The sequence below is a fragment of the Taudactylus pleione genome, unplaced genomic scaffold (assembly GCF_031769625.1).
Source record: "Taudactylus pleione unplaced genomic scaffold, aTauple2 ptg000012l, whole genome shotgun sequence".
In the NCBI taxonomy this organism is placed as follows: domain Eukaryota; kingdom Metazoa; phylum Chordata; class Amphibia; order Anura; family Myobatrachidae; genus Taudactylus; species Taudactylus pleione.
The window spans coordinates 1,342,235-1,357,795 of record NW_028284415.1 but is presented as its reverse complement, the minus strand read 5'-3'; the positions used below and the strand labels follow the sequence as shown (position 1 = coordinate 1,357,795).

At 44.9% G+C, this 15,561-nt stretch overlaps 1 protein-coding gene across 1 annotated transcript in view; it reads left to right on the top strand.

Moving 5' to 3' along the window:
* Positions 1 to 667: 667 nt before the first annotated feature.
* Positions 668 to 15,561, top strand: part of CACNG1 (calcium voltage-gated channel auxiliary subunit gamma 1) — a 59,223-nt gene continuing 44,329 nt past the window's right edge. Inside the window, exon 1 of the mRNA XM_088468542.1 lies at positions 668 to 1,018. Coding sequence (XP_088324668.1) covers positions 778 to 1,018 — 241 coding nt within the window. The 5' untranslated portion in view covers positions 668 to 777. The remainder of the gene's footprint in view (positions 1,019 to 15,561) is intronic.

The window sequence follows — 15,561 nt, the reverse complement described above, 5'->3', positions numbered from 1 at the left end:
CAGTTTTAGGAACATGGAAATGACCAATTACATTAATATACACAGAGTTATAGGGAAATGAGACAATGTGCACAGGATACCATACAGTAACCATACATTTTTTTTTTAATGTTTCCAGTAAAAATACATGTCATAACAGGGGTTTTGGGTCTGAGTAATATTGTCAATATTGTGTGTATTATAACTCATGTTACCAAAGTAATACGTCAGAAAAAAATTATGAGTAAACTTTCTTAAAATGGTCAATAAAAGTTTTTCTCGGTGGCTGGCAAACCTGATTGTGAGTGTTTATCTTTCTGTAATATCCTATTAGGAAAACAGTACATGGACAATATGTTGCTTCTAGGAAAGCATGGGTCCCAATGCCTTTATAAAATCTGGAAAAGATCTGTCTTGAATACTTTTGTTCCCAATTATCTCTATTCACAAACAAACATGAACAGGATGCAACAATGTAATTATTTATGCAACAGAGCCAAACAGTTAATACTGGCAAAGAAGAAAAGAAGAACAATTCTCCAAGTGAAAGCGAGAAAGAGCACAAGGAGACATAAGAGTGACTTGTGCCTCCTTACCCCCCCCCAAAAGCAACAGGTCTATTTTGTAATATATAGTGACAGATTCCAACAGCTGTGGGACATTGGCCCACCCTGCTACTTCTCCAATCTCAGCCCAGGCTTGCTCTCCCTCACACACACTTGCCAGAGCTCAGAAGGCAACGGGACAAATTTCCAAGCATCCAGCACACGCCAAGATCCCAAGGTTCTGGCCGTCACCATGATGGAACTGAAAGCCCTTAAGATTCGGGTCACCTTCTGCATTATCTTGGTTGGGGTTTCCCTGATGCTGGCTGCCGTTATGAGTGACCATTGGGCTGTTATGACTCCTAAAGTGGACGATCACACCGAGCCCTGTGAAGTGGCACATTTTGGGCTGTGGAGATTGTGCACCAAGAAAATATTTGTGGAAGGAAATGATGTGATCAGCAAGGTGTGTGGCCCACTCAGTCTTCCTGGAGGTACGTGTTCCTTTATGTATATCTATAGATCAGGGCTTACCTACTGTGACAGCAGGTAATAGGTGTTGGACTGAGCTTTGCATTTTCCTACTGATATTCTGTAATTAGCAAAGTTAGAAAGTTCATGTGGCGCTGCAAATTGTCAGTCTCATAATAAGTAGATATTGCCATATTAAATATACAGAAATAGTTAGATCCACACTAAGGGGGTGTTTCAGCAGTACACACTAGAGCACAGGTCATCGCAGATTCCTGATAGTAGGGAATCTGTGCATGTGCCGAACCTGTACTGTGCATGAGAAGTACAGGTCTGCGATGTCACACACAGTCCGGCAGCAGACTGTTAGTGATTGACAGTCTGCTGCCATTTCTGGGGGAGGAAGTGGGCGGCAACATTTCTCAAAACGGAGCTGTGCCACCACCGTTGGGGGGGAGTGGAGAGACCAGGATGGCTGACGGAGATTTCTTGGCCTCTTTTGCTCATCTACCACCACCGACTTGTGTGACCCCATAGGTGACTTACCCGGCTGATGGACACACAAATGACCCAATTCTACATCCATGGACGCAGCTCGGATCAGTAATGCATCCTTGGCATGAGGCATCCTGCTGCATTACCATATTACATGTTAGCAGCTGCGATAGCATATCCCTCCGCAGCTGAATCACCCCCTAAATTTGCACACGCATACACACGGTTTTTTCCATATTAAATCTTCAGAAAATGCCAGATCCTCATTTATTTCACAAATACACAGAAAAAGCCAGAAACACACTATAGTCACATACACAGAACATTTCATATAAAATATACAGAAAAGGCCACATCCACACTAAATACACACACACAAAAATTCAGATTCACACTATGGGCCTGATTCAGACCCTCTCGCAAGCTGCCACTCGTTCGTTCCTGGCCGATGTTATGCAATTGCGCATGCGTATGCATCATAGCGCGCGTGCGCAAACTAGTCCGAGTGATTGGGAAGCGCTCGCTTGCCCAGCAAAGACAGCCCAGTGGAATGAGTGACAGGAGAGGAGAGGTTTGTGGGTGGTAACAGGGGCAGGCCACTGGAAACGGGGGAGTGGAGGTGCGAATGCAGGCGTGCCTGAGAATCGTAATGCCGTTTCAGAGGCGTGCATAATTAAAAAGCAGCATCATAGTACACGTCAGCTGGTTGTATTTCACACTGAAGTGCTCACAGTGCTTGTGGCAAGGTATAGTCCACCCAAGGGCGTAGAGAGCCACGCAGGGCCCCTGTAAAGAGGGGGCGTGGCCTAATTTCAGGAGGCGTGGCCACGCCCCCTTGAAAAAAAATATTTTTGCAGCGGCGCTGCGCGCCGGGGAGGGGGCGCTGCGAGCCCCTCAGCCCGGCGCAAAGCCAGTGGGGGGCGCGATCAGTGTGATCGCTCCCCTCTTCAGGCATAGGAGATTGCTGTGGCTGCTACTTAGCAGCCGCAAGCAATCTCCCGCTGCAGTCCAGCACATGCTGTGTGCTGGACTGCTGCAGAGGGAGGGAGGGAGGAAGTGAGGGGGGGGGGCGGCACCAGACCCGGGCCCCCGCCGGGCCCCTCTGGAAGCCCGGGCCCGGGTAAACTGTACCCGCTCCCCCCCCCTCTCGGCGCCCCTGAGTCCACCTCAAGCGCTGCGAGCATATCCGATGGTGCTCGATGTACCAATGTTTCATGCACTTCCAGGAGATGATGTGTGCAAGTGGGCATCTTATGAATGGCTGGTGGGCGTCTGCATACATAAAGTGATCGCACACCAAAACATAGTGGGCGTGCTAATGCCTTGCCGTGCATTCGCCTGCCTTGCTGGGCGTGTGCTGGATTTGCATCAGGGCCGGATTAAGGGCAGGGTGACAGGGGCGGTCGTCCCGGGGCCCCCACACATAGGGGGCCCCCACACACTGCCCCCGGCCACATCCCCATAATAAAAAATTTTTAAAATCTTTTAATGGTGCCGAGGGCCGCAATTAGGCCCCGCCCCTCCCGTGGTTTGGCTCTACCCCCTTTTCAAACTGACCGGGCTACCTCCTTTATCGGCTCCTCCGCTCCTGTCCTTTCTTCTCCGCCCACACACAAGGCGGCCGGGGCCCGGGATCTGCTATCTCTGCTCTGTCAGTGGACGCAGTGAGCACCATGGAGGGAGCACAAGCAGTACACTGCAGCTGGAAGGTAGGGGGGTGCCTGGGTGCTGGTAGTGTAGGAGGGGTGTCTGTGTGTTTTTAGTGTACTTCGGGGGGTGTCTGTGTTTTTAGTGTGGTAGGGCGGTGTCTGTGTGTTTTTAGTGTAGTAGGGGGTGTCTGTGTTTTTAGTGTAGGAGGGGGTGTCTGAGTGCTGGTAATGTAGGGCGGTGTCTGTGTGTGTTTAGTGTAGGAGGGGGTCTGTGTTTTTAGTGTAGGAGGGGGTGTCTGGGTGCTGGTAGTGTAGTAGGGGGTGTCTGGGTGCTGTTAGTGTAGTAGGGGGGTGTCTGTGTGTTTTTAGTGTAGGAGGGGGTGTCTGGGTGCTGGTAGTGTAGTAGGGGGTGTCTGTTTGTTTTTAATGTAGGGGGGGTGTCTGTGTACTGTTAGTGTAGTAGGGGGGTGTCTGTGTGTTTTTAGTGTAGTAGGGGGGGTGTCTGGGTGCTGGTAGTGTAGTAGGGGGTCTCTGTGTGCTGTTAGTGTAGGAGGGGGTGTCTGTGTTTTTAGTGTAGGAGGGGGTGTCTGGGTGCTGGTAGTGTAGTAGGGGGTGTCTGTGTGCTGTTACTGTAGTAGGGGGGTGTCTGCGTTTTTAGTGTAGGAGGGGGGTGTCTGGGTGCTGGTAGTGTAGTAGGGGGTGTCTGTGTGCTGTTAGTGTAGTAGGGGGGTGTCTGTGTGTTTTTAGTGTAGGAGGGGGTGTCTGGGTGCTGGTAGTGTAGTAGGGGGTGTCTGTGTGCTGTTAGTGTAGTAGGGGGTGTCTGTTTTTAGTGTAGGAGGGGGTGTCTGGGTGCTGGTAGTGTAGTAGGGGGCTGTCTGTGTTTTTAGTGTAGGAGGGGGTGTCTGGGTGCTGGTAGTGTAGGGGGGGTGTCTGTGTGCTGTTAGTGTAGTAGGGGGGTGTCTGTGTTTTTAGTGTAGGAGGGGGTGTCTGGGTGCTGGTAGTGTAGTGGGGGGTGTCAGTGTTTTTAGTGTAGTAGGGGGTGTCTGTGTGCTGTTAGTGTAGTAGGGGGGTGTCTGTGTTTTTAGTGTAGGAGGGGGTGTCTGGGTGCTGATAGTGTAGGGGGGGTGTCTGTGTGCTGTTAGTGTAGTAGGGGGGTGTCTGTGTTTTTAGTGTAGTAGGGGGTGTCTGGGTGCTGGTAGTGTAGTAGGGGGTGTCTGTGTGCTGTTACTGTAGTAGGGGGGTGTCTGTGTGTTTTTAGTGTAGGAGGGGGTGTCTGGGTGCTGGTAGTGTAGTAGGGGGTGTCTGTGTGCTGTTAGTGTAGTAGGGGTGTCTGTGTTTTTAGTGTAGGAGGGGGTGTCTGGGTGCTGGTAGTGTAGGGGGGGTGTCTGTGTGCTGTTAGTGTAGTAGGGGGGTGTCTGTGTTTTTAGTGTAGGAGGGGGTGTCTGGGTGCTGGTAGTGTAGTAGGGGGTGTCTGTGTGCTGTTAGTGTAGTAGGGGGTGTCTGTGTTTTTAGTGTAGGAGGGGGGTGTCTGTGTGCTGGTAGTGTAGTAATGACTGTATAACTCTGCATATTATTACACTGCCTTTTTAACTGTAGGATTAATATTATAGATAATGCTCACAGATAGTCCATATTAAAAAATGTTTGATGTAGTGTAAAGCTTCAGCCACCAGTTAGACAGCCAAGAGCCACTACTACATTATAACTAATGTCCAGCACACTCACCAGCAGCATCTGTACTTGCAGGTTAGTCATACTTGCCTACTGTCCAAGAACCTGCAGGAAGCTCCCGATTTTTTGGGCCCCCCGCGCCCCCAGAAGAGTAGGTACCTCTCCCGTATCCCGCCCCTTTCCAAGTGAAGTGAGCAGAATGGGGGAAATTAGGGGCAGTAGGGGGCGGAGCCATGAGAATTGCGTCATTTGGCTCAGCCTCCTATTTAAATATGTGGGATTTGCCGCATTTTTCTGAGAGTGGGCGGGAGGTGTATCATCTGGTCTTGCCGCCCATGGCAGCCTCTCCCGGGGAGGAAGTAGGCAAGTATGAACATTTTGTGCCTTAGCAGGTGATATATTCATTGAGTTATTAATTAAATAGTATTTAGCAATGGATAATCTCAAAATCTGGCATGCCTATGATATCTGACAGCCAAAATTGAGGACAAAAAGTGAACACAGGCAGGCTGTTTTTGGGGACAATTCCATGAATATCCAGGCATGTACCACAAAAACAAGTCTCTTTGGTGATCACACAAAATTCAAATATCAACTGATAAAATATCAGTGAGTTTTATTTACCCACTTGTCACAAAATCTCAGCAGCACTGAATACATTCCATGACTCAAGAGTACAAGACAAGTGGATGTTAAGGTGCCTATCCATTAGGCGACCTGAAAGTCTGAACTTCTAGCGTTCAGACCTTCAGGTCGCCGAGGTGCGGTGCCAGCACTGACCGGCGTTCACTGAACGTCATTCAGTGAAGGAGCCTGACCTCCTATCCCTGAACATGCCAAACCTGACGAGCGTCGTCAGGTTGACGGGCATGTTCAGTATACAGTCGGGGTCGGTAAGGAACCAGCGTGCAGGCGCATCGTTGGTCCTTGCCGGCTATACATTACCCAACTTTGTGAACAATGCGACCAAAACCTCTTGTTCACAAAGTCGGGTAATATATAGGCCCCTTAAGAGTAGTTATCACCATGCGCCATTTATTCCGATTTTTTAGATTGCAAAGAATCAATGGATCAACATAGCCATCATCACAATACCAGCAACACTTCTGTAAGATTACATTAAACTATTCATTTTTAAAATTATGGGGTTTTTAGTGATTCTGTGATCTCAAATTGAACTAGCATACACTAGAAAAACATTTATTGGCAATTCATTATAATATGTACCAACAAGGTATTAACTACTAATTTAGACTTTTACAAGAAGTCAACATTTTTGTAGTTAATTCCTACATTTGGATCCTTCCAGTAGATGTTGCCTAACGGAGCATCCTCAGCCTGTCTCATTATTGGCATGTCGTTTTTTACACCATCACGTCCTTTACACATCATTACCAGTACATACACGAAACAGGAAGTGACAGCAAAAATTCCAAGGGCATTCTGCAAAGGAGGCATCTCAAAATGTTCTTAAAAAGGTATTTGATCTAATGGGATGTGGTTAAAATACTGAAGGAGGGGATCCTGGCAGTCATAATGATGGCATCAAAATCCCGACACCTGTTAGAATCCCGGCACAGGCATCCCAACCGCCGGAATCCCAAAGGTAAGTAGTGGGGTTAGGAGGGTTAGGCACGAGGAGGAGGGTTAGGGTTAGGCACTAGGAGAAGGGTTAGGTTTAGGGTGTGGAAAGGGGGAGATTAGGTTTAGGCACTAGGGGGGAGTTTAGGGTTAGGCACTGGGGAGGGAGGGTTAGGGTAGGGACAGGGGGAGTTTTAGCATACCGACCAACAAAGTGACAGTTATCTTACCCTGTTTGGATGCCAGTGTCGGGATTCTGACCGCTGGGATCCCGAACTCCGGCATCCCACACCCATCCCTATCCAACAACTATTCCGTTTTTTCTCCATCCTCTACTGAGAAAGTATAAATCTCTGTTGTCTTTATTTAGTTAGAAAAAAACATAATGTAAAAAAAGAAACTATGAGTAAGATTTTATTGCAACATTAACTAAGTAACACCCACTTTATACTCATTAGCATACAAATATGTTGAAGTGGAGAAAGGGGCAATATGGTATTATAGGGTATGGAGAGCAATCAAAGATACGATAGGTCAGTATTTCTATTCCTTCTCTTTCACAGACTACAATCTTAGGGGTATATTTACTAAACTGCAGATTTTTAGAAGTGGAAAAGTTGCCCATAGCATCAGATTCTAGATATTGTCTTCTAGAAGGTGCTAGATAAAGGTTAAGTAGAATCTGATTGGTTGCTATGGGCAATATCTCCTCGTCTATAAGCCCACACTTTAGCAAATATACCAAGTTATACTCCTTCTCAATTTTCATTGGTTCAGTGACTCAAACCAAAATAGATGACAACCAAATGACATGACTTACAGTTACTGGGACAATGGCTGAAATTATTATGAGAATGATTAATGTATTGGCAACTGCACAGTGCTACTTATTTTGATTTCTATGCAGGGTGAAATTCTCAGTACCATTATTTTTTATGTATATAAACTCAACTGCCTAGCAATAAATTGTATTGAGAATTATAAATTGCACCTTATTAAAATCACTATTCACACTAGAGTTCTCATACATTCTAACTCCACTCAACTATCCAAAAGTGTTAAATTATTAAATCTCCAAGCTAGAACATTAAACTAGAAAACAAAAAAATATTTTCATATTTTTAACCCATGCAGTGCCACCACACAGCTACAAATTACACAGCAGATTACCTGCACAGGATCTATTAGTGCCGCCCACATACCAGCACAAATTATATTATTTTATACAGCTATTGGTAATCAGAAGATTACTAAAAGGTGCAAATCTGCCCTAAACCACAGCAAATACCCAGACACTTACTTTAAATGTCTAATTTGCATTAGACAGTTAAAAGCTAATTTCTGATTGGTTGCTGTGGATCTAGGGCCTGATTCACTATGGATAGCTATTGCGATCTGCTGCGATAATGTGCTAATGACTGCTATCACAAAGCCATCGCACAGCCAGCAAAGAGACGCTCGCTACTGCTATCTCACATTCATAATACTTTGCAGTCCTGCATATACATGGGGAACATCGGCCCCTTACGGTGCATACACATGCGCAGTATGCACCATCGGCCGATCTGCGTATGCTGTTGCAGTTGCGATACATGATGAATCAGGGCCTTAGTTGAGATTTGCACATTTGCGCAAAGCTAGTAAACAACCAACAGAATGTATACATAAAATATACATAAAATAGAGGGACAAAATCATGCCTCTCAATTCCACATTGTTTCAGTCGCATTAGTGTACATTCCAGATGTATGTCACAGAGTCACAGGTTTCTGACGCATTTCTCCACCCAATGACATGGCTGCTTCATTTTTACTGAATTAACTAACCCGGCACATATAATATTAGACAGTCAAGATTATATAACTACACTATCAGATGCTTGGTGTGATACACCAATGAAACTATTAGGCTAATCAATTACGGTATTCCATACTACCACAGTTGGATCTAGTTATTATATCAAATGGACTGATATTGTTTGTGACCACAGATGCATAAGTGTTATGTAGATTTACAGTATATTGAGCTTATATTATATAAGAGTAAATGTTAACTGTGGCTTCAGACTCTTAAGCTGAAAATATCCATGGAAAATGGCCGCGTTTTGCCCATGCGCAGTAGGGAAATTGCTAGGAATATGACTGCTGCGCCATTTTCCCGATGACCTGCGCATGCACAGTAGACTCTGGGCACAGACTAGTGCCCAGAGTCACAAAAAGTTTTAGCAAGAGCTAAAAAGAAGAAATTCCTTTTTTGGGGCACTTATGTATTTATAGTCTGTATGATATGTTGAATATGGAAATGTGATTTATATGAAAACCTCTATTAGTGTTAATTTAAGAAACAGAGGGGGGTTTTAATTCCAACTAAAAAAAATGGCGAGTCTGCCCTTAAATAAAAACATAATTCTTATAATTTTCTAGATAAGCAATATTTTAATAACAATACTAATGATGATTCAGCGACAAATAATAATACCTTAAATCCAGGGGTTAAAGTGGTCCGGAACTGGGCGGAACTGCATTCCATCAGGTCCAGCCTACCTTACCCAGCCAATCGCCCCGCGCCACAGGCAGGCTCCATTTGCTGGGCACCCAGCTCCTTTCCCACAGCGACAGCTGGAGTTCACTCCTGAGCTTCCGACTCCCGCAGTGGGCACTATGGGAGAGACGCGATGATAGTTCCGTGGACCGGTTGGACCGGATGGCAGCTGAAGCAGGAGTGGGACTTAAGGTAAGTATTGTGTTTGCATTTTTAATTGTATTTTTTTTTTGTGTAAGGGGCACTACTACTGGGGGCACAACCACTAGGGGCGCTACTACCGGGGGCACTATTACTGGGGGCTTTACTACTGGGGCACTACTACTAGAGGTACTAGTAATGGGGGCATTGCATAGGGGGTCTGCTTAAGGTGCACTACTACTGTGGGCACTGGATAAGGGGCACTACTGCTGTGGGCATTATGTGTAAGAGGCACTACTGCTGTGGGCAATGTATAGGGGCTACTAATGTGGGCATTGCGACGAGACCCTGTGGTAGGGTCTAGGCTGTCGCAAGGCTGAGTGGACTCCTTGCTCTAATAGAGCAGGAAGTCCACTACTGACATCACTAGTGATGTCAGTTTGCCTGCCCAACAAACGTCAGGCATTCCTAAAGGAACGCCTGCGTTTGTCCAGCCACCCCCCCCTACCCGCCCACAAAACGGGGCGAGCTATCACTCACCATCGACAGCCACCCCATCTTGTTGCGAGCCCCGTAGCGACTGAACTGCAGTCGCTCAGCGTGGCTCGCGCACGCTGGACGCAGCAAAATGCGAAAACACCGGGCCACTTGCGAGCGCACGGCACTTGCGAGCGGCTCTGAATGAGCTCATATGTGCAGTGTAATGTGAATAAGATTGTGCTACTGTGGCAAATTTGAATTGGGGATACTATTGTGTGGCCACGTCCCTTTCTTTTGAGACCACGCCACCTTTTTTACGGCATGTGCCTTTATTGAAAAAGGGAAGAGGACCTTGGAGTTCCACCATGTCTCTAGGACCACTTTAAGCACTGCTTAAATCAATACTTAAATGTATCTAATATCGAAGGATCAAGTTAATAATTTGGTAAATCACTTCCTTTACATCAGGTTATAAAAAACATTTCTCCACATCATCATTCCAAGAAATTCACATCACAACACTTACCACTGTATGTTAGTGACATCGGTAACTGAATTAATATTCACCTTCGAGTATTTTGGATATCATTCCAGAAATGTCAGTATATCATCACTAATTGGCGAAAATCCAGTTAACAAATGATCGTGAATTTAGTAATCCAAAAAAACCTTCAAATATCGATCAATGTACAGATATTAGCACTAGTTTATGTTTTTGTAAATAAATAAATGCTTCAATATCCTGCAAATATTTAGAGCATGGAGATAGGAATACTTAATCATATATCTTGATTTGTGAGCATAACATAACAGTGCATCAATGAAAATAAACATAAACAAAACAGATGCTTACTTATATATCACAGTATGTCTGCTAAAGGCATTTAGTAGTTTGTCAACATTTCATCATTGGAAACATTTAGATACACATTGCAGTGTTTACTGCTGAAGGCGCAGACAATTAAAATATCAATGAGAATGTTCAGACATGCATTGCAGTATTCTGCTGAGAGCGCAGGCATTAAGGTAGCATAAGAAAGTAAGTACAGCACTAAGGTGTCTCCTTCCCCTCTGATTTCTGGTGTCTTACCTTACATAGAGAGGACACCGGATGAGAGAGGGACTAAAACTGTGCTGACAGAAAAAAGGTTTAGTAAAGAGTCCAGTGCCAGGAGTTAGGTGGTATCTGTTGTCATTGACATTGCAGAGACCAGATTGACCGTGGGAGTGTTGCCAACACAGATGGAAGATACCTTATATGCATGTGCAGAGTGGAGGACTCCTGTTGTAGTTAGTGGCCATGCCCCAAAGTACCCGACCGGGGGTTTCACAGGACGCACGTTTCACCTCGTGGGCTTGTTCACCTGAAGCCTGACGTCAGCTCTGGGTGCCGCTGTCATATGGGAATAAGTGGCCAATCCCCGAGTAGTTAGGTTAGCATACAGGAGTCTACTCCTTCGTCAGTGTACTGCCAGCCGCTGGGGAGAGAGGAGGGGCACAGGATAGGCAATGAACATGGGCCCCCTCTTATGCAGTGGCATATATCGGCACAGTATACATACACGTGGTCATACATTTATAAGGTGTAAGATATTTGGGCAAAGTGTGTAACTTATTTTAGAGTCTCCCTGTCAGATTATGTTTTGAAAGCACACACTCCAGTTTGTGTCGCAGCTACAGTATATACTCAATACATCATCGCTTAGCTGCTCACTAGTCTCCACTAATACTTTTGAACAATGCTAGAGCAGCACACACGTCTGTGCCCACAATATGATGGCAGTAAATAACTTACAGATCCATCTAGTCTGCCTTTTATTGTGTGTATTTCATCCCCAGTTTTACATGGAAACACAGCTAGTGTTTTTACCCCAAACCAGTTAACCATTCGCTTTCATACTCCCCCAACCAAACCCATTGCATAACTACCTGGATGAGGGACACTCCAAGCCCCAATAACCATGTTACTGTATGCCACACAATATCCAAAGCGCGCACACACACACGTATACGTACAGTAGTCAAAGTGGGCCACCATCCATACTGTATATGCATACACACACACACATATCCACAGATTATCATTAACACCCATATTATGCCAGGATCTTTAATCTTATTAAGGTAAAAGTGTATTAGCCAGTACTTGGGCTAAAGATCCAGACTTTATGAAGTGCTGGTAATTACATTTACAGACATCTGGGTGTATCTGGTAAATCCATTGGTATGTGAAAGATGCTGTGAAAGGTAACTAAATATCCATTGGTACAATGATCAGACCCTGTGCTGAGGAGCTGATTTAGTGATGTACAGTAATAATCAGATCCTGTGCCAAGCAATTTATAGTTAATTTAACTAAATGATCAGATACTGTCCCAAGAACTTTAGAGTCCTGGGGAGTATATGCAACAGCCCAAGAGCGGAGGACAGTCATGAGATTTTGTCTATTTAGATGCTATATTTAAAACAGTAATTTCTTAAAGGGCAAAAACAACCTGGGTTTGCCTTTTAAAAAATTGCAAAATAAAGTGGCTGAATCACAGGAATCTTGCAGTCTATTAAATTTACGCCCTAGATATATAAGGCCAAATGTAATAGGGTGAGAGATTAGAAAATGTGAGAGATTAGCAGTAAACCCTCACACTTTTTAAACTCGGCCAATGTAATACTCAAAAAACTCTCACGATTTAAACTCTCATCCAGATGTTTTCTCATTTTGACAATAAAACTCGACCAATGTGATAGTGTGTTTACTGCTAAACTCTCACATTTTCTAAACTCTCACTATTACACCTGGCCCATAGTGTTTGATGCCCCAAGGGTGTTACAGTCTGTGGTGCAGGAAATAGACTTGGTAGAATAGCTTTAATCTAATATTATAGTGGTCATTATAGCTGGTAGTGTAGAGGTCTATTTCCTGTAAGCTCAAGTTGTGTCTTCTTGAGCATTGAAATGAAAGGAATTTCCTGGGTCTCATTTTTGGTACAGGCGTGTTCTACATGACTATTTGTGGAAAGATAAATGCTTTTCTTAAAGGCATATACAGAAGACAATTGATAAATAGTCAATCCTGTTCTAAGCACAAAGGCCAGAGGGGTTAGTTAAAACAGAAGATGTTATATACATTGTATAATGCCATGAACATACCTCTCATTGCATTTCAGCTCCATATGTGCTCTGGTATTTAGCTCTCATTAGCCCTGTAATATGACATCTTCCCCTGCATCTGTGCAATGCTATAGAGTGACTGGTAGATAAAGGTTCATCACCTCGGTCCCACGTCTTCCACCTTACATAAATATATAGGAAGAATCTGCCAGGAGTGTTTTAATAGAACAAAGCTGCCAAACTGGTTTTAATAGAACAGATGTATATGATCACTTATACTGTAGGTGTAGATGATCACTTACAGTGAAATCCATGTTCAAATAACACACATTTCACTTCATCCTTAATCTATTCCTGGGTGGGAGCATGAGAGGCTACGTAGGGTATATGACATACAGTACATACAGTATATTTTCTTTATAGTGCACATTTTAATTACATTTTTGTCAAATTGAAGACAATGAGTAACCTGATTACATTTATGCTGATAAGTATGTTTATGTTTGCTATTCCAGGGATATACATATTATTTTACTCTTCACTGTGTATTTACTAAGTGTATACTCGTAGGTCCTGCTGTTTTAATCCATTAACTGTGTAACATGCTGCTTGGTTATTAATAGAAATAATGACTGTAATAACTTGTACCTAAAAGTCTGTATGTCATAGTTATTAATCATAGATATGCACAATACATTTCATTAGGGTAATCTGGGTCACTAACATAGTATGCCACACAGTAGTGTCCCCAGTTCATATTATGGCACATACTAGTCCACTCAGTTCATATTTTGCCACACAGTTGTGCCCCCAGGATGGTGTACTTTGTATTGTACATATACAACTAACTGCACTGCTCAGTTCTTAAGTCTTCCGGGGGTGAATAAATTCAAATTAGGGCCCATAATGATGGGGACTGTGTCACTACAACTAGTGAGTCAGTATGGAATCACTCTCTGATACTGTCAACTTATCAGAATGCCAGTGGCACTGGTCATTTTGCTGACAAGCACAGAGAAGCAGGGCCAGTTTAAGACCCCATGGAGCCCCAGATAAAACAGGCAAGACACTGGTATAGGGCTCTCTGATTGGTCAATACCACTCTATATACTACGCCTATCCACACTGATCACTACACACAGAGGTCACACTGACATCACAAACCTTGTACACACTGATCGCTATACACAGGTCTTCTCGACATCACACATTTGAAAAAACTGTTGAATGTACACAGTTCATACCAATACCACACACTTGAGTTGATACTCCACTGCTCACCAGGTTTTCTCACTTGTACCACTGCTTTTATTGCAATAAGTTCCTGTGGTGCAAAAAAGAGGTAATCACTTAGTAAGACACACTGCTGTGTGATACAGCTCCCTACAGGCTACCTTTGAACACTGTAATAATTCCCTAAATGTCATCACTTCCTCCTCTAATATGAAAAAAAACATACCCACTCAGGAACTGCAGGAGTGAGCTACATTGTGGGGGGAATTTGTGTTAGACACTATTTCTATAGCATTAGCAAAGGAGGGCTTAATCAGGTCTCCACTATTACAGGCATGGGAGCTTCTATACAGGGCTTTTTAGCGGCAGTTACTTTTATGTACTTACCTGCCGGTGTTTGCAGTCACAATGTCATCGATCAGAATGTCGGCATTCACGATGTTGACAGCAGAAGGGTCGACATTGAAGTAAAAAAGGTCAAAATTTCAACATCATTAATGTTGACAACCGCAAACTGTCAACATAGGAAATGTTGACATTGTTATGATGTCGATGTTTCCTGGAGGCTTCAGGTTGGTGCTAGGGTTAGTGCTGCTGTTAGGATTTAGGGACAGAGGGTGCAGGACGCTCGCAAGCGGGTCGATAGTACCCAAATGCGCATGCGCACGACGGAGGTTGCTCCGTTGTGCGCATGCGCGAGACCCGGCGAGCGACAGGGTAGCCGTCGCTTGGGGTCTCGCACCAAAGGGGGCATGCTGTCGATGGTGAGTGACAGCACGCCCCCTTTGGTGGGCGTGCCGGGGCGTGGCTGCCCAGACGGAGGCGTTCCCATGGGAACGCCTACCGTCTGGGTCCGGCCCCACTGACATCACTAGTGATGTCAGTGGGAGTGATTTTGGCTCTGATAGAGCCAAAATCACTCCAGGGCTTGCGGAAGCGAGACCCTACCACAGGGTCTCGTCGCAAGCCCGATGGTTGCGATGGTCTTGACTATTGCGACCATCATCATGGACGCTCGCATAAGCTGTGGGTGGTAACCCACAGCTATGCGAGCGTCCAGGAGGACGCACCCAAAAAAACGACCTGATTCAGAGCAGGCGCTCGTTCAGAGCGTCCGGCTCTGAATCATGCCCAGAGTTAGAAGAAGGTACACGAATCATTTTACATGTACCCTCAGTACAATTGTAAAGATGATGGTAAAGCATTATGTTCACAGTTGTACTGCCGGCGCCCGCAGACTTGGTGTCTGCGTTCTAGAGTTCCCATACTGCTTGTCGACATTGTGATTGTTGACAAAGACAACTACTTCCCAAATAAACACATCCCCACACCCTTCATTCACTAATTTATTACTTACACATTCTTGAAACAGTTCCTTTTCGGTCCATGTGGGTGATTCAGCAATGCATGTAAGTGCAATGCTGAATGCAGATTCCTGATTATCGGAAATCTGCCCATGCACAGGATCCGTTCTGTGCATGTGCAGTATGGGTCCTACGTGATCGAACGCATACCCTGCTATGCTTCTGCCTGTTTGATAGGCAGATGCATTTATGTAGTGATGTGGGGACGTCCGATGTTCCTCTGGCGCAGTTCCCTGGCCTAGCTTGCCAGCTAGCCTGCATAAGCTGAGGCTTAATCAGCTGGCCAGCGCCATCCCCAGCAGT